The 24,561-nt window shown below is 44.7% G+C and overlaps 2 protein-coding genes across 2 annotated transcripts in view; one reads left to right on the top strand and one right to left on the bottom strand.

Annotated features, from left to right (window-relative positions):
* NRAP (nebulin related anchoring protein) overlaps positions 1-19,707 on the bottom strand; it is a 75,120-nt gene extending 55,413 nt beyond the window's left edge. The window contains 10 exon segments of the mRNA XM_060286069.1: positions 2,323-2,427; positions 2,721-2,828; positions 3,613-3,717; positions 4,433-4,537; positions 5,853-5,957; positions 8,859-8,963; positions 13,822-13,909; positions 14,496-14,590; positions 14,909-14,980; positions 19,598-19,707. Of these exon segments, the coding sequence (XP_060142052.1) occupies positions 2,323-2,427; positions 2,721-2,828; positions 3,613-3,717; positions 4,433-4,537; positions 5,853-5,957; positions 8,859-8,963; positions 13,822-13,909; positions 14,496-14,590; positions 14,909-14,980 (888 nt within the window). The 5' untranslated portion in view covers positions 19,598-19,707.
* A 996-nt stretch (positions 19,708-20,703) lies between these two features.
* CASP7 (caspase 7) overlaps positions 20,704-24,561 on the top strand; it is a 30,173-nt gene continuing 26,315 nt past the window's right edge. The window contains exon 1 of the mRNA XM_030842434.3: positions 20,704-20,866. The gene's annotated coding sequence lies outside the window, so the exon portion shown is untranslated. The remainder of the gene's footprint in view (positions 20,867-24,561) is intronic.

Genomic DNA, 24,561 nt, shown 5'->3' with positions numbered 1-24,561 from the left:
AATGACAACTGTTTAGCCTGGGTGCTCCTTTATGCTTGGCTGCCAGAATGTTCTGGGCCAAACGTAGTAAGTGAAAAAAATAATAACAACAAAGACCCTCAAATTCTTTGGTAACCTCCTTTTGCCCATTCTGCTTTACGGTTTGGAGTTGGCTTGTAGCTTCATTTTAACTTCTGTGCTTATATGAATATATATTGTGTATGTAAATCTTTTTGAGACCCTTAATCCTATTGGGGAGTTGACAGGTTATAAATAATAGATTACATGGTATAGTCCATTAACGTAAAAAACTACTCATTAAAAAGAAAAATGGGGACTTCCCTGGTGGCACAGTGGTTAAGAATCCGCCTGTCAATGCAGGGGACATGGGTTCGAGCCCTGGACTGGGAGGATCCCACATGCCGTGCATCAACTAAGCCCGTGCGCCACAACTACTGACGCCTGCGCGCGTACAACCCATGCTCCGCAACAAGAGAAGCCACCACAACGAGAAGCCCGCGCACCGCAACGAAGGGTAGCCCCCGCTCCCCGCAACTAGAGAAAGCCCGCGCGCAGCAGCAAGACCCAACGCAGCCAAAAATAAATAAATAAAATAAATTTATTAAAAAAAAAAAGAAGAATGAATTGTTGGTCTTTTAGGCACTACAGATATTTATAGTGTATCTGAGTGTCCGCCTGCTTCTCTATCACTCCCTCCTACTCGCTCCCTGGTGAGTCACAGTAAATCACAGTGAAATGCCACAGGATGTGGAGTCCTCTCGCCTGACAGCTGCTGGCAGTGCTATCGAATGACACCCACTTTGATCCTTGTATTTGTTATTATCATGATTGGAAACTTCAATCAAAATGTCCTAATAATCAAGGTTCCACTATGATACTATGAAGTTACATTTCATCACTGTGTATAGACAGGTCTAAATACACACATGAAATTATATGCGTGTGTTACAGCTAGTGGCAGATAGGATAGTCCAAATTTAGAACAAAATACTTTTTGCTAAATATGGAAGCCAAATATTTTTTAAACTGACTTTTAAAAGTTGTCCTGAGCATTCTAAACAACATATTTACAACATGAAACGAATAAAAACGTATTTTCATTGAGTTTTAAGCACTGAGAGACCATTTAACTGACGTATCATGAAATTTAATAAAATGGCCTTTTAAATTCCAAACCAAACATTTTTGCTCAGATAGACATTTGCAAAAGGGTCAAAACCTATCTTCACATGCATTTTAAGTTTCACATGAATATATCCCCAATATAAGCAACTTGGTTTTCTGAAGAAGAGAAATAAGTTATTTGTTTCCTTTTATAAATTATGTCTATTGAATGTCACATAGGTTGTAAAGTCTACCCAGTGCCAAAAAATTTAAACAACTGTCAAATTAAGAAAGAAATATCACCCAAGCCCACTGAATGCACCCTTCCGGTCACACGCTTGGTCTTCCAACATTGTTTACTTACAACCATGAAAAAATAATGTTCCCTTTTTCCCTTACAACACCTGTCTAGTACCAGAAAATCAGAGGGACGTGCAAATAAAATTAGCTGCAATTGTCACTCAACCTTTTTACATCCTGCCAAGATGTAGCTCATTTAAGAAGTGAAATTGAGGGCTTCCCTGGTGGCGCGGTGGTTGAGAGTCCGCCTGCTGATGCAGGGGACACGGGTTCATTCCCCAGTCCGGGAAGAACCCCTATGTCGTGGAGCGGCTGGGCCCGTGGGCCATGGCCGCTGAGCCTGTGCTCCGTAACGGGAGAGGCTACAGCAGTGAGAGGCCCGCGTACCGCAAAAAAAAAAAAAAAAAAGAAGAAGTGAAATTGAGAAAAAGGGTTACTTTCTCTGGCATATTGCTTTATTTAGCAACCTAGACAAGAAATTCATTTTCTAAGAAAATGAATGCTGCTACTCAGTGAAGTGCTCAATATTTTTCAAGACATGCATTTTGATCTCTTTTGTGCCTATGCAGTGACAGGCTAAACACACCCAGTCGTAGTCCTTGGGACTTTTCTTCAATGAATAGGTGAGGATGCTTTATTCCTGGCAAGCCCACCATTTTGATATAGGTCCTTTATTTTTAAAAAAGGAAAGAAAAAGTGCTTAGAATCTGTTTTCCTAAGCGAGTCAAGTTGAGCCCTGTGTAATTGTTTGTTTGCTACTTTCAGGCTTGGAAATTCCACCTTCCATAAATAGGGCAAAGAAAAATCACAGCCCAACCCCTGATTAAATGGTCATAGGTTGTGTCACAGGCTAGAGGGCTGCCAAACTGAGAAATGACCATCGAAAAGGGTCTCGCAGGATGTCATTTTATCACATACCTGGCCATACTGGTCCACATATTCCTTTGTCAATGTGCCCTCAGCTCCAGCCACTGGACCAGCCATTCCCTTCGTTTCTCCTTGATATTGTTGATGGTACCTCACCTATTTGAAGGGGAAGGATAAATTTAGCCTCTTACGCACAGGGGTCAGAACAGTAAAAATGAATGTCTTGTGGAATGTTCTTTTTCTGCTTGGATCTAGGGAATGTGTCTTAGACACAAAAGTGCCTGGTCATTGTCTTGGTAAAACTGACTGAAAACTATGTAGGAAAGCGACTTCCTGTATCCACGGTGCAAAAAAAAAACGGAGACAAGGAGACAGGAAGTTGGACTCGCCAGACCCAGGTAAATTTCTGCTTCCTTCCCTCCCATGCAAACATTGCTCTGGACACTTACATCACTTGCAAGCTCATTGGCTCTTCTGGCTATCTGATAAGCAGGCGTGGTCATAGCAGGAAAACTGCCTTTCCCTATCTGTTGTTTATAGTCCTCTGTGTATCTCACCTGGAAAAGGAAAACAAATTTTGAATCACGTGCCACCATCCCACCATCTCCCAGGCAATCTGACTGAGAAGCCCTGCTCAGGGCTCCCATAGTGCCCTGCACATCTCCCGTCCCAGCTGTTACGCAATGTAGTTGGCTTAGAGCTTGATGGACCCTGTGTATCTCATTTACCATTTTATTCCCAATACCCAGCTCGCTGCCTGATACATGGAGATGCTCAATGTAGAATTCGACACATACTTGTGAGCACCTGCTGTGTACCAGGGGGTGAAGCCAGGCAGCGCAAGAAGGCTTCTGCCCTCAAGGAGCCACCAGTCAAGTCTAGGAGATGAAAGGCTTCTCAACCCAAGTCAAGTGGAAGCCACTTGTTAAGCTGAACCTGGATTCAAGTGGGAAGTGCTTAAACTTCCCACTCAGAGCAATACTAAGTTTCCAGTCTTAGTATGCCGTGGAGCAACTGGGCTATGAAAAGGCAAAGGGAAGAAATTCTTCGGAAGTGATCTTCTACAATTTGCAGTGACAAGGAGAGACTTCTTTAAGATTAATCAGATATACCTGGTTTGTTACTAATACCGTGTAAACTTTTCTCTCTAAGGAAAAGTTTTTGCAAGGTCTGTGCTGGCTGCCAAATCTGACCCAACCATCCTTGACCTTAGAAAGTTCTTCCTGGCCCCCGCACAGGATTGAGATGCCGCCTGCATTCTCCCTGCCTCTTCCTCCACGTAAGGAAAGAATGGGGAACCTTAAACGAGAATCACTGCATCTGGTCTCCATCATTTCTTACATCACTTTGAAGCTGTCCCGCCGCCTTGGCCCGGAGAAGCTCAGGGGTATCCACCACTGTGCTGAACCTGGAGATGTGTTCGTCATGCCCTCTCTTGTACTCCACCTGGTGAGGGGACAGCATAGAGTCAAGGTCACACCCAACAGCCTTTGTAGGACCTCTCCTTGCGGCTGTCCTGAAGCTACACCATCAGGCCACACTCAACGCAAACACATGGCAAGTCTTTCTCGTTTGTTCTACGAGCTCCTCTCCAAAAAGCATCAATGCTCATGTGTTAAGTCCAAGAGAGTGCCAGGAACTTCTAAACGTTAACAAATATTCATTCATCTCCATAACAATCACATAAGGCAAGACTATGATTTTCCCCATTTTACTAAAGAGCAGCTGAGGAACAGAAAGGTTAAGTAATTGGCTCATGGTCCCACAGGTACTAAGTGAGAAAGCCAGGGTTCAAATCCCAACATTCCAGCTCTAAAATCTGAGCTCTTAACCAGCAAGTTGTGCTACTCTTCAGGAGGTTCCACCATCCACTTAATAAAAATCAGTGTCCTTAATGCTAACGCCACCACAAGGAATTATTTGGTCCAGTCTTGTGGTGAGCTACATGGTCTTCTCTCCATGTGATAGATGTGGCCCAAACAAGGCACAGAAAGTGAATGATAGGGAAAAGATAAGAACATAGTTTTCTCCATAATATCACACTAAGGGTACCTACTGCTCCAAAGCACCCTCCTTTTGGATTTTATCTGAATCAATCCCAGGGGTTCACTAATGACAAACATTAGCGTAATCAATGGTGAATAAGCACTAAGACACTCACTTGGCTGGCCAGCTGGTTGGCTATCTTGGCCCTTTGATGAGCAGGTGTGATCATGGCTGGAAAGCTGCCCTTGCCCCGCTGTTCCTCATGGTCTTCTGTGTACTCCTGCTGGTCAGACCAAGGTCAGCATGAGAACCAATATGAAATCCAATGAGAACGAATAAAACTGCAATAGCAAGCATCATCAGAACCAATGCAATTGGATGTATAAGATACTTGGAAAATATTTCAGTCACCTGGAATAAATTTGACAATGTTATTCACTTGGTGATTTAAATAACACCTTCAAGGCTGAAGAAAGCATATTTCCCAGGTCAAAGGGTTTCTCCTTCAATGTTTATATTAAACTATGTGGAACCTGGCACAACCCAAGGGATGCCCTTTAACTCAAAGACTTGTATGATAATGCAGCAATTATTATGCAGAAGACTTTCTGGTACTAGAGACAGTTCTACAGCACTGGGAGTGAAACGTCTGCTCTTTTCTGCTCCTAACTTTTGAGTATCTCTGATGGTCTGTTTTCCACCTTAGCAATTGTGTTTCTGTTGTCTTCTTTCCATTTGCTAAAGAAAAGTTACTAAAGACTAGCAATATTTTCCAGAGTGGTTTCTTCAAAGGGCAGGTGCCCTGGGTGTATGGAGAGGACTAGAGGGTACTGTGCGCACATCACTAAGGATTTCCATAACCTGGGCTAAAATTGCCTTTTCTACGATGCAAACCTACTAAGATCTCTCTTATGGTGCTACAGGTCAGAAACCTAAAACAGGGCATCAGGGCTGATTCCTTTTGGAGGCTCTTGTGGAGAATCCATTTCTTTGCCTTTTCCAGCTTCTGGAGGCTGCCCGCATTCCTTGGCTTATGGCCCCAAACACTTTTGACCTCTGCTTCTGTTGTCACATCATCTTTTCTCTGACTCTGACCCTCCTGCCTCCCTCCTTATAAGCACTCTTGTTACATTTGGTCCACCCTAATAATCCAGGATAATCTTCCTATCCTTACCTTAATTAGGAGTTTGGGTTTAGCAGATATATATAGTAATATATAAAATAGATAAACAACAAGGTCCTACAGTATAGCACAGGGAACTATATTCAGTATCTTGTAATAAATTATAATGGAAAAGAATCTGAAAAAATATATATATATACATAGAAACGTATGTATATGTATAACTGAATCACTTTGCTGTACGTCAGAAACTAACACAACATTGTGAATCAACTATCCTTCAATAAACAAGAAAAATCCTTACCATAATCATATCTGTAACATCCCTTTGGCCACGCAAAGTAGCATATATGCAGGTTCCAGGGATTAGGACGTGGGAATCTTTCGGGGAGGGCCAGTATTCTGTCTACCACAATCTTAAAATAAAGGAATATTCAAACTAATTGCTAAAGTAACTTTCCAGGGCCCTTACCTCACCCAGTGACTTCTGAGCCTTAGCCATCCTTACGACTTCAGCGTCTGGCAGAGCTCCTGCGCACCAAGCATTCCCTTCCCCATATCCAGTCCAATAGGCTCTCTATAGAGGAAAAACACAAATGTATACAAACACACACCCCACACATTTGCCTGGTAAGATCCCCCTACCTACTCCACCCTCCCGGCAACATACCTACATTGACATGCATTGTCAATATAAGATAGAAAAAGTAGACATTCTCTAAAAACTATAAACTCCTCTTGCGTTATGGTAGGTCTCACCTAACCAGAATGTTCATTTTTTTTCAAACTAGAAAATAACCTAATATCCTAAATAACCAAGCTTTCTGAGATTCACTTATATCATAGAAGAGGTCCAAATGTAACTTAACATTTCTTTGCTCATTATTGCACCAAGATGGGCGGCGGGGAGCTGCTGTGGACAGGCCACCTAAGACTAATCAGCACTATCCAGCCAAGCTTCAGAAACCTGCTGCCTGTTGCGTGCCAAGCATTAGATTAGGCAGTTAACACTGGGAAAAGAAAATCAAAAAAGGAAGAAGAAGAAATCACAGTTTCTCTTTTAAGATACTTGTGACCTATCTATGGAGATAAAACTAACACATGGGGGCTTCCCTGGTGGCGCAGTGGTTGAGAGTCCGCCTGCCGATGCAGGGGACACGGGTTCGTGCCCCGGTCCGGGAAGATCCCACATGCCGCGGAGCGGCTGGGCCCGTGAGCCATGGCCGCTGAGCCTGTGCGTCCGGAGGCTGTGCTCCGCAACGGGAGAGGCCACAACAGTGAGAGGCCCACGTACCGCAAAAAAACCCAAAAAAACCCCAAAAAAACCCTAACATATGAAACAATGAGCTATTAGAGAACATTTTTGTGATTAAACGTACTGTATTGAAGATAAAACATAGTGAGAGTTTTGAAAAAGCAATCTGTATATGATGGCCCCTGTTTTGGACAGGAATTTGAGCTGGTCCTCCAGGGCTAAGGTCAGTTAACAGATGATGCAAAGGGAAAAAGAAAAACATCTACTCTAGGAGGTCAGTTCCATGAAGGCAGGGATTTTTATCTGTTTTGTGCACTGATGTATTCCAGTAGCCTGGAACTATGCCTGGCATATAATACTCAATACATATATGTTGAATAAATTCTCGGAGTGGGGACTGCCATGAATAAAAGCATGAAGGCAGTGATAGGCTTCATGTGAAAGACCATGAGGAGGTGGGTTTGATTGGAATTGGGAGTAAGGATGAGGAAACAAGTGGGCTGGAGGTGGGGCAAGTTGCACAGACCATCTTTTGGCGATCTGGAAAGACAGATAATTCACATGTGAAAATATGCTCAACTTCCCAATCGGGGAAGTTTAAATTCAAACAACCAAATACAGGTTGTTAAAACTTTTATCTGGTAATACCAAGTGCTGGTGAGTCTGTGGGAAACGGGTATTCTCATACTCTGCCTGTGGGAATAGAAAATGTACAGCCATTTTTTTTTCTTTTTTTTTTGCCGTACGCGGGCCTCTCACTGCTGTGGCCCCTCCCGCTGCGGAGCACAGGCTCCGGACGCGCAGGCTCAGCGGCCATGGCTCACGGGCCCAGCCGCTCTGCGGCATGTGGGATCTTCCCGGACTGGGGCATGAACCCGCGTCCCCTGCATCGGCAGACGAACTCTCAACCACTGCGCCACCAGGGAAGCCCTGTACAGCCATTTTAATGTACAGACAGAAATTTGACAGTTTGTCTACTAAAATTAAAAAGGCACAGACTCTTGATCTAGCAACCTCATTTTCCATTATCTATTCTAGAGAAACTCTCACTGTGTCCAAAAGAGGTCTTGCACAAAGGTGTTCACTGCAAATTCGTAACAGAAAAAAAATGGGAATAACCCTGCCCATCAATAAGAAAGCATGATACATCCTCTCTTAATGATTGCACCCATGATCTACCCACCTACAACAGCTTAAAAGGTTGCTGACATACAAACATCTCCAGGGTATTTGTTGAGCGAAAAATGCAAGTTGTAAAACAATGCGTATTGTTTCATGGAAAAACAAAATTATACATTTCAATAGAAACATACATCTATAATTTTCCATAAGAAATACTAGCTGACATTTGTTGTGCCAACCAGTGTTCTAAGATCCTTACGTTTATATACTCTTTTAATTTTTACAATAGTCCTGTGAATCAGGAACTCTTTGAAGTTCACTTAAAAATTGAACTTAAAGAAAGCCAAAGAAAAGAATGGTTAAATAACTCATTAAAGGTCCTTCAATCAGTGGCAGTAGTCATATATAAATGTAAGTAGCTAAAAAATAAATTATATAGATATTAATTTGTAAATGAGGAGAGAGAGTCTGGAAGGATACCCACAAGACTGACAACAATGGGTACCTCTACAGAAGGAACTGGGATTGGAGATAGTGGACAAAGGGTTAGCTTTGCACTGTTTGGACTGTTTTATGTGGATCATTAAAAACAAATGGTTGGGGAATTTTGAAATGATGAGGCTGTCAATAGAGAATGACCACAAATTCTCAGGTGATGGGAAGAGTAAACCAGAGACAAGCAGGAAGATGTGTGTGACCAATGTCATACGACAGGCTGGAGAGGGGCAAACCCAGGAGAGGGAAGGTGTTCACAAAGGTCCAGGCAGGAGATGATGGGGCTCAGAGCTGGGAGAGTGAAATGGGAGGGAAGGGGTGGAGCTGAGTGAAGGGTCAGAAGAAGAAAGGGCAGCCTTGGCTTCCAGCCTGGTGGCTGATCCCAGTGACAGAAACACAGTGGTTGGAAGGGAGAAGTCAGTGAGCTTGGACTGGAGCAGATCTGGCTGAGGTGATGCTGGGTCTTCTGCAGACAGCTGGAATTACAAACTGGATAAAAGAAAGTGTAACCAATGCCCTCTAGAAGTAATACCGATAATACATTTCATTTGCATAGTGTGTCATTCTTTTCTCTGTTTCCAAACCCATTTATAACTCTTCCTTCACCTCATCCACCAATGGTTGCCTGTTAGGTGCAGCCGCCCCATCCTTGGATTTCATGTCCCAGTGAAAAAACGATTTAAACCGTTTGCCATCGTCTTGGTCATCGATCTGCACAATGAAGATATTATCAGTAATGTTTCCATCAGAAAAGAGAAAGGAAACAAATAATATACAGCTAAACTGGGGCGGGGAGCCTAAGTCGCAACTGCAAAGCATCTTAACTGCACTACAAGCCACAGCTGTCAATGTCACCACAGCTTCATTTGTACCACCAGCCAAAGGGCACACAGAAAGCACCTGCTGTGCGCAAAGCTCTATTTAGCAGTGCAATTTAAAAAGGCAACATCTCTATGAGCTAATCACACAACACCAAGAGTTCAGCTTAGAAAACACTAGACATTCGAGCAGTTGTTCTTAACTTTAGACTGTGCAACACCCAGGGAACTTGTTAAATACTGGCTCCCCAAATTCATGTAGCTGTTCTCCTCTGCTTTATAATTTCACCTTTCACATCTTGATCTATAACACACCTTGAGTTGATTTTTATGTATGAGGTAGATATCAAGGTTCATTTTTTTCGACGCAAGTGTCCAATCACTCCAGTACCATTTATTTAAAGATCGTTCTTGCTACGTTGAAATGCAGTGGTGCCTTTGTTGTAACTCAAGTGACCACATATGTGCAGCTCTATTTCTGGATGTTGTATTGTTTTCTACTGGTCTGTCTGTCTATTCTTACACCAATACTATGCTGAGTTAATTACTACTACTTTTATAGTAAGTCTAGAAATCTGGTAACCTAAGTCCATTGATTTTGTTCTTCAAGACTTCTTGGCCATTCTAGAATCATGGTATGTACATATCAATTTTAGAATCAGTTTGTCAATTTCTATGAAAAACACCAGGATTTTGGCTGGGATTGCATTGGATGTGTAGATCAATTTGAGGAGAACTGACATCTAACAATATCTTCATGGCTTTGGAATAGGCAAAGATTTCTTGAGGAGAACATAAAAGGAGCTAACAACAAAAGAAAAAAAATCAGGTCTTAAGTCCAAATCCAGATATTATAATATGAGATCCAAGATCCAAGATCCAAGATGGGGCCCAGAAACCTGCAACTTTAACCTGCAACTTTAACAAGTTGAAGTTTAAGTCATTAATTTTACAGGTGAGGAAAGAAGCTCAGAGAAGAGAAATGAACTTATTGAAAACATTCAATGATTTAGCAGAGCCAGGCTCACAATCCAGGAATTCTAGTTCCCTGTCAAGGGCACTTTGTCTGGACTTGCTTAATGCTGCACTAATATGTATACTTTAAAATAGATAAACTGAGAGATCTTAACATGTTTTTTCCCTTGGATTTTGAGAAACTACCACAAACATTACACAGACTCAAGGCAAAGTTTCTTGTTGGCAGCTCCACTGATATTTGGGGCCATTTCGTTATTTGTTGGGGGGACTGTCTAGTGCACGGCACTACGCTGAGCAGGATAGGTGGTCTCTATCCACCAGATGCCAACAGTATTCCTAACTTCCCAGTTCTGACCCCCAAAAGTCCCCAGACATCACCTGGGGGGCAAAACTGCCCTCCTTGAGAGCCATTGACTTACGGAATCAGAATCACATGACCAAAATAAACAGGAAGCCGTATTTGCTGCCCCGTCTTACAGGACAAATCCATCATGGGGCGGGGGGTGGCGGTGTGGGGGCCGTGCCTGCCTCCCCAGAGACCTTTCACAGGACTTGTGATTATTCAGAGGAAGCAGGAAGAGAGAAAAAGCCATAAATGTTAATAGTGGGGTAAGGAAGCATTAAGGGCTGAAGTGCATTCTCCAAATAGAAGGGAACCCAGATGCTCTATTTTGCTAAAAGTTCCATTCACACCTACCAAACAGGAAATTTTGTCTTAGTAAATATTTATTTATTCATTTACTTTTTAAAGAATGACATTTTAAAAACAGAAAAATGTCAACCTGCTTCAAATGCCAACTTAAAATCTTTACTTTTCTCCTTCATCACCATTACTGAAGCATCCCTTTCTTTCCTTTTTTTTAATTTTAGCATGTGCACCATGAATCTGTTTTTTATTCAATTGGCAAAGTCTCTCAGAGAAGAAAAGGGAGTAAGAAAGTAATCCACCACACTCCCTAGAATGGTTATAAGATCTGGGGCCTTGGGGACTTCCCTGGTGGTGCAGTGGTTAAGAATCTGCCTGCCAATGCAGGCAACATGGGTTTGAGCCCTGGTCTGGGAAGATCCCACATGCCGTGGAGCAACTAAGCCCATGTGCCACAACTACTGAAGCCCTTGCGCCTAGAGCCCGTGCTCCGCAACAAGAGGAGCCACCGCAATGAGAAGCCCTCGCACTGCAATGAAGAGTAGCTGCTGCTCGCTGCAACTAGAGAAAACCATTTGTAGCAACAAGACCCGACATGGCCAAAAATAAACAAATAAATAAATTTATTTAAAAAAAAAATCTGGGGCCTAGAACAGACATTGTTGTCCATTAGATGTTTTCCCTGGTGGGAAAGGAGGAGAAAGGGGTCTCAGAAGTCAATTGTTCAGTACACACACACACACACATATGCATGTACACACCCATATGTATGTACACACCCACACATATGCGTGTAACACATGCACACATACGCATGTACACACATATGCATGTACACACACATGCATGTAAACACACATCCACCACACAGATAACACACAACACACACCACACACCTGCACAGACGTGCACACAGATATGTATACACATGTACATATACATACACACATGCATATGTACCATGTACACACGTATGTATACACGTGTACACATATTCATACCTACATACACTCCCCACATGCACACATACATTTTTATACACATACACATATGTTTACATAGATGTGAACAAATACACACACACAGGCTTCCTGAGAAGCTCACATCACTGTCTGTGGCTGGAAACAGAACCAGCAATGATCTTGCTCCAGGTTGGGCCTGTCATACAAGTTAAAAGAAAGTGAATCCGCTATCACCTCAAAAAAAGGTAAATACTGGGCTTCCCTGGTGGCGCAGTGGTTGGGGGTCCGCCTGCCGATGCGGGGGACACGGGTCCGTGCCCCGGTCCGGGAGAATCCCATGTGCCGCGGAGCGGCTGGGCCCGTGAGCCATGGCCGCTGGGCCTGCGCGTCCGGAGCCTGTTGCTCCGCGACGGGAGAGGCCACAACGGTGGGAGGCCCGTGTACCACACACACAAAAAAGAAAGTGAATCCACTACCACCTCAAAAAAAGGTAAATACTGTGTGACCTGTTGTAAGAGCATAAGGGGGCCATGCCAGCTGACACCTCGCATAGGATGAAAGATACAGATATTATGGATCTTTTTGTAATAAATACAAATAGTACTCTGATGTATAAGTACGTCTCCTTGTGTTCAATCTGTCAAACTCTGGCCCCAGAACTGCAGAAATATCTGGATGTTTGTAAACATAAATAAGTGCTTTTTTTTTCCTCCTAGAGAGTTTGCCGCCCCCTAGGTACATGGGAGTAGGCCAATGGAGCAGTTTAGGATACAGGTCCCAGAGTGAGAAAGATCTGGATTTGTGCCCATTGGACTAGCCGGGTAAAACTGGGCAAGTTACTTAATTTCTCTGAGCCTCAGCCTCCCCAACCGTAATATGATAATATTACAGAGGGTTCTTGTGAAGAAAAAGTGAGATCACACAGATAACGGGCCTCAAAGAGTGCTGGCACTCTATCGAACTGAGAGCTAAATGCAGTATTGATTGTAATTTTGTGTAGTTGCCCTTAGACTAAAAGAGATGAAAACAAACAACAACAAAAACCAAACAAACAGAGATGAAAGCAAAATCCTAAAAGAATTCGCCTTCTCAGTAATCTAGGCTTGTGAATTCTTAAGGCTTGTTAACCCTTAGAAATCAATGATATATGAACAACTCTCTGAGCCTCAGTTTCCTCACCAGTAGAATGGGATAATAATAGTATTTACTTTATTGGATTGTAATGTATTAAATGAACTGACTGTACAGTAAATACTGTATAAGCTTGTAAAAATAATAAACTCACAGTTGGTGCAAAGCATTTCGTGAAATAAGCTTCTTGGCAGTCTGTGTAGAGAGCCACATGGTAATGATAAGCTCAATCTAAACCATTTTCTTGAGGAGGACACGGCCTGGGCAGGCCGGAGAGTCAGGATGAGGTGAGGTAACATGAGGAAGGCAGATTACTAGAGAGCCTTCCACCTCCTGTGTCACTTTCTAATTTTAGAAAGCTGCTAGGTCCATCCCAAAAAACAACTTGTTGTGGAGCATGGGGGAGGGAAGTGAAATGATTCATCATTTTAATAAATGCAAGCATTTAATCAACAGTTATTTGACAAAACTCTACTGTTGTTTTTTCAAAAGGGGTTGGTTTATCAATATGGCCTCCTGGTCTATCCAAACATCAGTTCCAAATAGAAATATCTTTGACCTACCACTACCCATAGGGAAAGAGATCTTAAACACTGCAAAGAAACTGAAACACTACTGAATTCGGAGAGATTTAAGAGTACGGAACTAGAGGTTTCAATGTCTGTACCAAAATACCATGGGGACAGAACGGAAAGGCTTTTGTAATACTTTCCAACTATATAAACTTTGTTTTATGTATTAAGCACCTAGTGTATGCACAGCCTATTGCATCAAGGTGTCCAGAGCTGGCAGACACAGAGAGATTAAAATAGATTCAAGGATCTCAGATATTCAAGCTAGATTATCCTGTGTACTGGCCTCTATGTTGTGGTAGGGCAAATAGCAATATTTGTTACTTAAATATACTTTGCTTGTATATGTGGAGAAAATGGGCAGGTTCACATCTAGGCAGAGACACTTAAAATCCTAACAGGTGCCTGAGCTAAGAAATCTTCTTTAAAGGCTATTTTGAAATTCAAAATTAAGTAACTTACCCCACAAATGGCCTCTGGAGATTTCCTCACATTTAGATTTAATGGAGTGTGACAGACACTTGTAAAAGTGTTGTTCTTGGGGTTATGGCTACAAAAAGTAGATATAAGCCAAAATTAGAGCTGTGCTTTATCCAAGATGACTGACTATTCTTAAAGGCGGAGTCATTTTTTAAATCAAAAATATAAAACCTAATAATTAAATTCAAGATTTTCCAGGCAATGCGTCTTAAAGAAAACAAAGGCTAATCAAATAAATTCAACCTATTTAACTTAAAGACCAAATTTAACTGGAAATGATCACTTAAAAACTTTCTGAAGGAATAGAAAAGGATTCTGAAATTATTTAAAAGAAAACGTTTTAAAGCTTCATGCATATTCATGGAAATTACACTGTTCTGCACAATATTTAATAATTTGACATGAGGTTGTAGTGGATAGATTTGATCTTTTACTTATAAGAAATCTGAAATTTTCAACTTTCTGTCCATTGCATAAAATCCCGTCTTAAGTCTCTGTAATGATTGTGTGGAAGTTTGTATGGAAGTAAAAACTTTTGAGAAGGCATTTCTTGGATTTAACCCTGGAGTGTGTGATTTGAACCTCCAGTTGGCTGCTTGTTAAAAAAAAGATAAACACAACTCAAGAGGTGGTGGGAAGAGGCGTCAAACACTTACGCATGACAGTATGGCTTTTTCTGGTGACTCACAAAGTTATTAACCGATAGCATCATCTTGCAAATTTCACAGTGAAAACATGCTTTGTGCCATATCTAGAAATCAAACAGAAAAGATTTAGCAAAATTACCTTTTTTTTTCAGACTCAGGATTCTTAATATATTTCAGGGTAAAAAAAAATGAGCTTTAGTGATAAAATGGTGATAAAACACACACACACATGGCTACGATACATAAATGAATTTTAAAAATTTGAGGCAATACAGGAGATGTAGCTAGAAATGGGTAGAAGTGAAGAAAGGTGGGGAAAGCATCTTATTTTGGTGGTTTAAAAAAGCCCACATGTCCATATGTGAGAAGATAAATTTCTCATGTTTGTTATGATTCCCAAAGGCCAAGAAAAGTCTACTGACCTGGTCTAGACAGCTGATCTTCTCAGCAGGGTATACTCCGTACCCACACCTGGAGCAAGCCTGCACATTCATCTTGAAGTCCGAAGAGAGAAGACAAAGATAGGTAACAAGTAAGAAATCCAAGGAGAAGCCCCAGTCTAGTTGTTCAAGTCTCCAAGATCCCGACCCCTAGTAAATTTCTGTGGGCACCCTGACCGTTCAGAATCCAACTTCCACTTTCCTCTGCTGACCTTCTAGTTTGAAGTCAGCAGCTGGATGGTTTTTAAAGCTGCCACTTACTCAAAGGGCTATTTTGGCAACTCGCTCAGCACGCATGCGTCTGGGAAATAAGGTGGAGGTATTCCCAGCTGACACGCTTCCCTAAATAGAAAAGTGAACTCACAACAGCATCACGTCTAAGTGGATGACCAAGTCCTCGTGTACGATCAGGCAGCATGTAGTAGTTTAACACTAACTGTGATCATAATCCAAGAAAAGAACTCGAAGGCATACACCACACCCTCATCCAACGACCAGATGAGAAAGCTTGCTCTGTGAGGCCTGTGAGTAAGGCGGAAAGTCCAGCTCCCCCCGCAAAAGAAAATAAAACAGGATTGACTCACTCCACAGGAGGGTAAATGCCATATCTGAAATTTAGCCTTGTCTATTAAAAATGTTTAATATTACTCAGCCATAAAAAAGAAATAATGCCGTTTGCAGCAACATGGATGGACCTAGAGATGATCATACTAAGTGAAATAAGACAAAGAAAAAGATAAATACCATATGATATCACTTATATGTGGAATCTAAAATACAACACAAATGAACATATCTATGAAACAAAAAAAGACTCAGACATAGAGAACAGACTTGTGGTTGCCAAGGGGAAGGGGGGTAGGAGTGGAAAAGACTGGAAGTTGGGGATTAGCAGAGGCAAACTATTATATATAGGATGGATAGACAAGGTCCTACTGTATAGCACAGGGAACTATATTCAATATCCTGGACAAACCATAAAAGAAAAGAATATGAAAAATATATACGTATATATATGTGTAACTGAGTCACTTTGCTGTACAGCAGAAATTAACAGAACATTGTAAATCAACTATAATTCAATAAAACTTAAAAAAATAAATAAAGATGTTTATAAGAGTAGGACGGCAAACTTGTTAAGATATCAATTCGTGTGTAGCTTCTGCAAGAATGCAAAACTAAGAACAGATGAGAACTCTTTGAGTGCCGGCTTCTGTATGCTATCCTGGACCGTTCCAAGAAGTCCTTGCCTCCCAGGCTTGAAAGGGAGCAGCTTGAAGACAAGCTCTCTTCTTGGCTTTGTGAAGCCCCTCACTGCCTTCAGGGGTCTACCTAAATGTCACTTAAAACAGGCCTTCCAGAAACAGCTTACAAAAGACCGCATCACACCTGTCCCCCCCCCTCAGCTCACTGCCTTCTATGACCCTCCCCCTGCTTTATGCTCTTCACAGCGGTTACCACCACCTGACCCCTGAAATCTTACTATATCTACTTTTTTTTTTTTTTTTTTTTTGCGGTACGCGGGCCTCTCACTGTTGTGGCCTCTCCCGTTGTGGAGCACAGGCTCCGGACGCACAGGCTCAGCAGCCATGGCTCACGGGCCCAGCCACTCCGCGGCATGTGGGATCTTCCCGGACCGGGGCACGAACCCGTGTCCCCTGCATCGGCAGGCGGACTCTCAACCACTGCGCCACCAGGGAAGCCCACTATATCTACTTTTAAAAATTATCCGTCTCCTCCATCAAAACATGAGTTCCATCAAAATAGGAGCCTTGGTCCTTATTGTCCTTTCTGTATCCCCAGTGCCTAGAACAAGGTCTGATATGGAAAAGGGGCTCAACAAGTATTTATCAAATCAAAGAAATCAACTTAATACTCACACCAAAATACCTACAGGGGACAGAGGTGAAGCCATAGGTCACATGTCCCATCTGACCCACTCCACGCCAGCAATCTGTCATGAGGCAATCAGTACCTGGCATCGCCTAATATTATGATTTTTCCAGAAAAGCCAGATATCTGCATCTGCACCTGAAATTCTCTCTTTTGTAAAACACCGGGAATAAAACAATAAAACAGAAACGTGGGCAGTACTGAGACGGCAGGCTACCAATTAGCGATCTGTGGCCTAAAGAAAAGGCTCTGAGGAAACTCTGCTGGAGGGACCCCAGGTAGGGCAGAGAGAAATCGGTGGTGCTTTTGTGTTGTGTTGGGAGAACCAGGGGGAGGAGGCCACAGAGCGAGTGAAGAAGAGCAGCGTTGCCATGACACTGAGAGGGTGCAGTGTGAATTCCCCCACAGATGGAGAGTGGGCATAGCGCTGCCTTCTCAGCAGGGGAAGGAGGCTCTACGTAGGGGCTCTAGACCCAGGAAGACTCCCAGGCTGAAATGTGATACAAGGCAGCCTGAACAAAGGGGAAGAGCAAAGGCAAAGAACTAAGACCTATAGGTTCCCCACACGTTTTGCTCTGTGTGGGATTTCTCCAGCCTTACCTGGACCTGGGCTGGAAGCCCCAGTAATCACAGAGAAAGAACTCTGCCCCCATCCGGAGGGATGAGGAATCGCAGCCAGATTTCCTTTAAAGAAAAAAACTACCTAACACTCCTCTAAGGTTGTGATTGCATCGCTGCCACAAGTTCTCAGTCACCCTTGTGAAAACAAGGATGGCCCAAATGAAAGATGTTAAATTTGACTCCTACCATCACTTCTGCTTTTAAAAGGCACTTACTATGTATCAGAAATAGTGAGCAAAAACAACCCCGTAGAACTGGAAATGGGACAGTTTAAGGACCTAAAATGAACCCTTGTTGCTGGCAAGAGACACACAGCCCTCATCTGCTTGATAGACCTTGTGGATGGTCTTCCCTGTGCCCAGCTGACCCCTCTCACATCCAGTACAGCCCCTCCCCCTTGTCACAGTGATTACATGAGGTCCTCCAAGCCTCAGCCAATGAGCACACATGCTCTTCTGCCCCCCGGCATCGGTTCAGACAATGTGTGTTAGCCTGGGTTACCCAAAAAACAGAACCTGGGGCAAAGGCTTATGTGCAAGGACTTTATTCAGAAGGATGGTCCCAGGGAGAGAAGTAAGAAGGCAGGAAACGGAGGGGGGAGAGTCAACACGAGGGTCCTTTCCCAAAGAAGCCACTGGACACTGGATCTCTTGGTCTCTTTTTCTAGGGTGAAGAGGAAGACTCACGCTCTACTCATGTGAGTTTGGAAAGTAAGCAGAAAACAATGATATGGGCCAAGGCTGGAGAAACACAGGAAATACAATTAGAAGAGAATATCATTTGGGTCTAAAGGGTCAGTACAATTATTATAGAGGGAAAGTTCAAAATTGTTTCTTCCCTTTCACATGTCTGTGATTTTATGTGTTGGTACAGTGATAATCCAGCCTCGGAGCAATACATTGGGAGTTCCCATGCCAGTCTACACTACAGAACTGAAAAAAGAAAGCTTTCCTTCAAACCGTCTTTCTACCTGAGCCAGCAATGAAATCCTGTGTGCAACATATTTTAACAATTGCATGATATAATTTATGGTAGAACCTTCTTGTGGATGAAAAATTCATTATTTTTCTAGGCAACCTGATCCTGGTTCTGCCACTAGAAAGCTTGTGATGTTGGCAACCTCTCTGTGCCTCAGATTCTTTATCTATAATATGAGCAAAGGGATTAGTTGTTAAGGCTCCTCCACATCTAACACCGTTTCATCATATTTCAGGAATAACTTGCAAAAACAATTTTATAAATCAGATAAATTAAAGAGTAATTTATTTGCCTTACTCATAGGATTTTTCATTTCTCCCATCATTCACAATTGAATTCCTTCAAAAAGTAAATTATCTTTGTGTCTAAAATAATTTAGTTTGCCTGATATTTTGCAAATATGGGTATTTTTTTAAGCGTAAGTTTATTATTTTTAAAATTTATCTACGGCTGTACTGAGTCTTTGTTGCGGTGCGCGGGCTTCTCATTGCAGTGGCTTCTCTTGTTGCAGAGCACGGGCTCTAGGCTCACAGGCTTCAGTAGGGCTTAGTTGCTCCGTGGCATGGAAGATCCTTCCTGGACCAGGGCTCGAACCCCTGTCCCCTGCATTGGCAGGCAGATTCTTAACCACTGCACTACCAGGGAAGTCCCACAAATATGGGTATTAAAGAGAGTAGTGCAGCCTGTCTTAGTCTGTTTTGGCTGCTGTGACAAAATACCACAGACTGAGTAGCTTATAAACAACAGAAATCTATTCTTCACAGTTCTGGAGGCTAGAAGGCCAAGATCAGGGTGCCAGCATGCCTGGGTTCTAGTCAAAGCCCTCTTTGGGTTGCAGACTGCAATTTCTCTCTGCGGTGGAAAAGGCCAGGGAGCTCTGTCTGGCCTCCTTTACAAAGGCACTAATCCCATTCACCAGGGCTCCACCCTCAAGATTTAAGCACCTCCCAAAGGCCTTACCTCCTAATGCCATCACTTTAGGGATTAAGTTTCAACATACGAATTGGGGGGTGGGAGTGGCACAAAAGGTCAGCCTATAGGGCAGCCATAGTGGAAATTGTGTAACTGCTTGTTTAAAATATTCAGGAATTCAGTATTCTGGCAGAAGTTAATAAATTATAATTACTCCCTTACCCTTGCCTGGGACCAGTCTTTCTTAAACCAAGGAAGTGTCCTTACCTGGTGAGATTTTACGGACAATATTGAAGTCTCAGTCCCAGAGGAGAGCAAATAAAAGACAAGATGTGGTTCTTGCCCGATGTCACACCACGAAGGTTCACTCCTTTCACTCAAGGCATTGACAGTTTCACAGCCAACATCTCTGGTGTGAATAAAACTGTAATTTCTCCTCAGCTATTTACACCTCAGTGCGACTGTGTTCATTAGCTGGTCCCCTGAGGAGTCTCGCAGAACAAGGCCTTGGAGGCCTCAGTTGGAGGCCGAAGGTTGAAAAAGGACAAATGTGGGAGGGTGCGTGGGTGTTGCAGATGTGGGAGACGCCGGGGTGAAGTGGTGCTGGGGGGACTACACTGACTCTCCCACATTAGACCAAGTCACGGCCACGTACCCAGCGGCTGACACATGGGGCACTCAATAAATAGTCCATGAATGATTCTGGCGCTACATCCAGGCCAGCAGGCCGTGTTAGGCACTGGGGACGCGCTCTGCAGAAAACGGAGTTAGCGTCCTGCTGCCCAAGGCTGAGAAAGGCACACCTGGGACTCGAAGCAAGTTCTGGGAGGCGGGAGACCACGGCGGCTCCCAGCGCGGGCCCCTGGGCGACGGTAGCTCTTGCCGATGTGGGCGCCCAGTCCCCCGAGGGGCGCAACCCGCGCAAACTGGGGTCAGGGTCTGGCGGGGGAGGCGCCTTCGGGCCTTGGGAACTGGGTCCTGGAGCTGGTGTGGAGGCCGAAGCCCAGGTGTAGACCCGGGCAGCAACGGGAGGGCAGGAGCTGGGGGCTCCGACGAGCGCCCCATCGTCCAGAGCCGCGAAGTCGGCTGGGCGCGCTCTTCAGTTCGCCTGGTCGCCTGGATGAGGAGGCCGCGTGCGGCGGGTTTGCGGAGCGGGCTTTCCGGTCACTCGGAGAGCGGTCTTAGACCTCTGCAAACTTTGCCCAGCACGGTCTCCGGTGCCCGCGGCCAGCTTTGCTGAGGGCGCCCTCCGGCGATGGCGCGCGCGACAGTTGGCCGGCTGGGCTGGGCGCGCTCTCCCCGAAGGGGCGCGCGGCGGCCTGGTGGTCCTGCGCGCGGCCAACTTTACGGAGCGCGGGGTCCCGAGCCGGAGGCGGTGTCCGCCGCCCCGCCTGCCGGGTCCGTTTCCAGCCCCGGGCGACTCCTCCCCTGGCCGCATAGGGGCTTTTACTTTCGCTTTCGTTCGAGCGGCCGCAGACTCTCGGCGGAGGGACGGAGACTGCAGCCAGGTCTGGCCTCCCGATCGCCGGGGGAACGGTAACTTTGGCCCCCGCCTCCGCCGGCGCCTCTTCCGCCCGCCGCCGCCCTCCTGCCCTGCCTTCCCCTGCCTCCTTCCTCCCTTCCCACCGAGCACGGTCGGTGGGGGCCCGGTCCCTTCGGACTAAGCTGCCCCGACGGCCGGCGCTCAACTTAGGGGAAGAAGGCTCTCCGCCACCCCCAGCATCGCCTGCTTTGTTCAGCTTGTCCTCCCTTCCCTTCTGGTCCCCGGGCTTGGGACACCCGGTACTATTCGGGATTTGGAAAAGAAGGAGGGGTGGATTTAGGAGGGCGGGAGGGGTTCGTTCTCTCGCCTGGCTAACTGCGGGGGCTCCCGTGTTGACAGCCCAGGGTTCCAGTCCCAGCGTCCTTGCCCGTCAGCTGTGGGGCCTTGGCCCTCTCTGTGCTTGTCTGTGAAATGGGGATAGTGGTGGGCCCGGGCTGACGGTTGCCGCGACGATGGAATGAGGTGATTGTGGTGCATAGCAGTGCATCTGTCAGGGCTTAGCAGGCTACCCGTAAGCCGCTGTCATCTTTGTTCAGGTACCCTTGTGCACGGCTCTTGAAGATTCCTTCAGGAAGCGGAAGAAGGCAGGACTCAGGCTGCCGCCTTTCACCGTTGTATTCAACTTCGCTTTTTGGCGGGAAGTAAAATTATATGTGGGTGATTCTGAGTCATTCGCAGCCTTTTCCCTTGAACTCCTGGGCTGGCCAAGGACTTGGCCCTAACCTTAGTTTACTTACAGGCTATTTCCTCCTTTAGGGTCTATGGCCTGACCTTCATCCCAGGTAGCCAGTCACCGCCTAGGTTCATAATCCATTTCTGCTTCCTCTTAGCTCTGTGGCCTTGGGCAGGTTACTTAACCTCTCTGAGAAAACTGAAGTTTCTTCTGCAAATACAGCCTCTTAGCAGTGCTGTGAGCATCAGGTGGAGTACTTCATCGCCCAGCAGAGCCCCCTCCCCCTCCAGGTGCTGGAGGGGAGCGGTGGAGGTCCCCTGGGCTGCTTCTCTTTGAGCCTTTTAGGAAGATTGTCTTCGTTGGGGCAAGAGTGAGGCACAAGTTGTATTATGTCACTTTTCAGGGGAAGCAGCTGCAATGAAATTCAGACCGTAGCTGGGAACTGATTTCCTACCAGATCTGTACCAGTCGCCTATTAAGCATGTATAGAAATAACACTAGAGGAACTTTCTTTTCAGTCTCCACAAAAGCTGTTTAAAATATTAATGTGATTTTTAAAATAACAGCGAGGGTTGACAGTTGAATGTCGTCTTAGTCTTGAGTTCTGTGGACAGTGGTGATAACAGGGAATACTTAGTGAACATTTAGACACCATGCTTAGCATTTTACATGCGCTGTCCCATGCATCCTCATAGCCATGTGTGACTTAGGCGTCACCATTCTCCCATTTTACAGATGAGGAAACTCGGGCTTGGCGAGGTTGAGTACTTTGTTCAAGGTCCTATGGCTAATAGGTGGAGGCACTGATTTAAACCCCTGGTCTGTGGTTCACCGTAACTGGGTTCTCAGCCTCCCTCCTAGGTCCCTTTGGTTCTGTGGTCTGTCCCATATCAACAATTGATTCGGGGCCCTGAGGGATTAAAAATTTTTAAGTACATTTCAGTTGTGACATTTATCAAGAAATTTTGAGTGCCTGCCATGTACCTGGCACTTTTCTATAACTGGAACTATAAAAGGATGATTAAGATAATCTACAAATAAGAGTCCTAGTGGATCATAGTAATAATAATAATTAGCAGAGTGCTTACAGAGAGTGCCTGACACGGTTCATGCTTCATGTGTATTATATATTCATTTATTTAAAGAGAAGATAGATGTTTTTAACAATTGAAACAATTGAATAAGCAATATTCCCTTGAATGGCTGACTGCTCTTTGCATCCTGAGCGTTACAGCGGGGACGAATGCAAGAAAATAACGCCAGGCATGCCCTCTCCAAGTATAGTAGACTGAGATAGGCCTGCATTGTCTTGGGCTGTGAAGATAAGCAGAAATAAAAGGTCAACACCAAGTCTTGGCTTGACTAATATGATGTGACCGAGACCAGGCTCCCCACTCGGTCACCACCCTCATTCTGGGTGAACGTGATTTCGCCCAGAAATTAAGCCCAGTCTCATAGGAATAAGGAAGTCACTGAACGTTTAGCCTTACAGATTTCAGAGTAAAGCCCTAGCACCGCCTCGTTCTAGACGCGCACTCTGGCAACTTGCTAGAAGGGACTCTTGCTGCCTTCCTGGACGGTAAACAGCACCAACCCAGAAAGATGCTGTAGGTTTCACACAGAAGACCCTTCTGGCCTAGTGTTTGCAGAGAAAGTTCTGGAGATCCTCCTACCACTGAGCCATAGAAATCAGCCTGCCGCTAAGTCCAAATCTCCCTCCAAAAATCTGGGGGGGACACGGGATTCAAACTGAGCCTCTCCGTCAATGGAGCATGTCAGGTGTTTGACGGGCATGCAGTTCCCTGTGCCTCCCTCAGTTCCACCCTCACTGCTTCCCCTTCTCAGACCTCAGGTCAAACATTTCCTCCCCTGAGAACCCTCCCTAATTCCTCTGGGGCTAGGTCAGGTCCCCTACTGTGGCCACAAGTTGTTCATCCTCATGGCACTGATCACGGTTGTCCATCAACATTTGTGCTGTTTATCAGTGCCTGTCTCTCAACAAGGCAGGACCAGGTCAGGTGTATCCCCGGCTCCTAGCACACACCTGGTGCCTTGGACTTCCAGGAAATTATATCTATATATAATGGTCACACTGTTATATCATCATACTTCCTAGATTCAGTCTTTAAGATTAGCCTTAGCAAAAGACTCAAGGCTTCAACACCACATGTCGAATTTAGTGTCTTTTTCTGGTGGATTTTGTATAACGTTAACTTGTTAATTTTGAAAATACGTCCGTGCTTTGCTAATAACAGTCCACATTGAAAAGTAACTAAGTCTGTATAAAGGAAATGAAATAAAAATGACTGAGTGTTTTCTGCATGCCCGGACTTACACTCATCTCCTCTGGGGATGGCTTATCTCTGTGTTCAAGAAACATTTTGGGTCCTAATCAGAAAAATCTTACTGCCTCACAACTGGAAACAGGTTGGTGGCTATGATGGGGGGTTCACGATGTGTTGAGGAACAAGATAGCCGTCGGACCTCTCACTGTCTTTGTAAAGATCCGGCTACAGGATTCGCCCTTCCTCTCACTTCTCCCCTCACTGCCCAGCTCACCCCTAAACAAGCTGCAGGGTGACATGATAATGCCTCTCGGGGCTCAAGGACACAAGGTTGGCGTTTTGCCATCTTGGATACCTCCCCCCAAGTTGGATTCCTTCTGCCCACCTCCAAAAGTCATTGCTTGTGCTCTGGGGCACGGGGGTTCTGTGAGATAGATGCCATCTTCTTTTCCAGTGGTGTGAAAACATCCCTGGGTGAGCCTGACAGGAACACAGACCTGCAGCTGCCACCCTGGCCCACTGTGCGATTGCTCAGAGATTGAGATCGGCAGGAATTAGAGCCGGGAGAGGTTTCCCTTTGTTACTGAAGGCCAGTCCCTTTACGGGAAAGGACACAGGACTTGGTTTAGGAGAGATGACTCAAGGCTCTGCTTCTGACCAGCTGTGTCACTTAGCTAATTCTCTTCCCTCAGTGCATTTGTTTCTTCCAGCTTCCCACTCAATTAATGTT

Source organism: Globicephala melas, chromosome 16 (assembly GCF_963455315.2).
Source record: "Globicephala melas chromosome 16, mGloMel1.2, whole genome shotgun sequence".
Lineage (NCBI taxonomy): Eukaryota > Metazoa > Chordata > Mammalia > Artiodactyla > Delphinidae > Globicephala > Globicephala melas.
The sequence above is the reverse complement of the archived record's forward strand: the minus strand, read 5'-3'. Positions and strand labels throughout refer to the sequence as shown.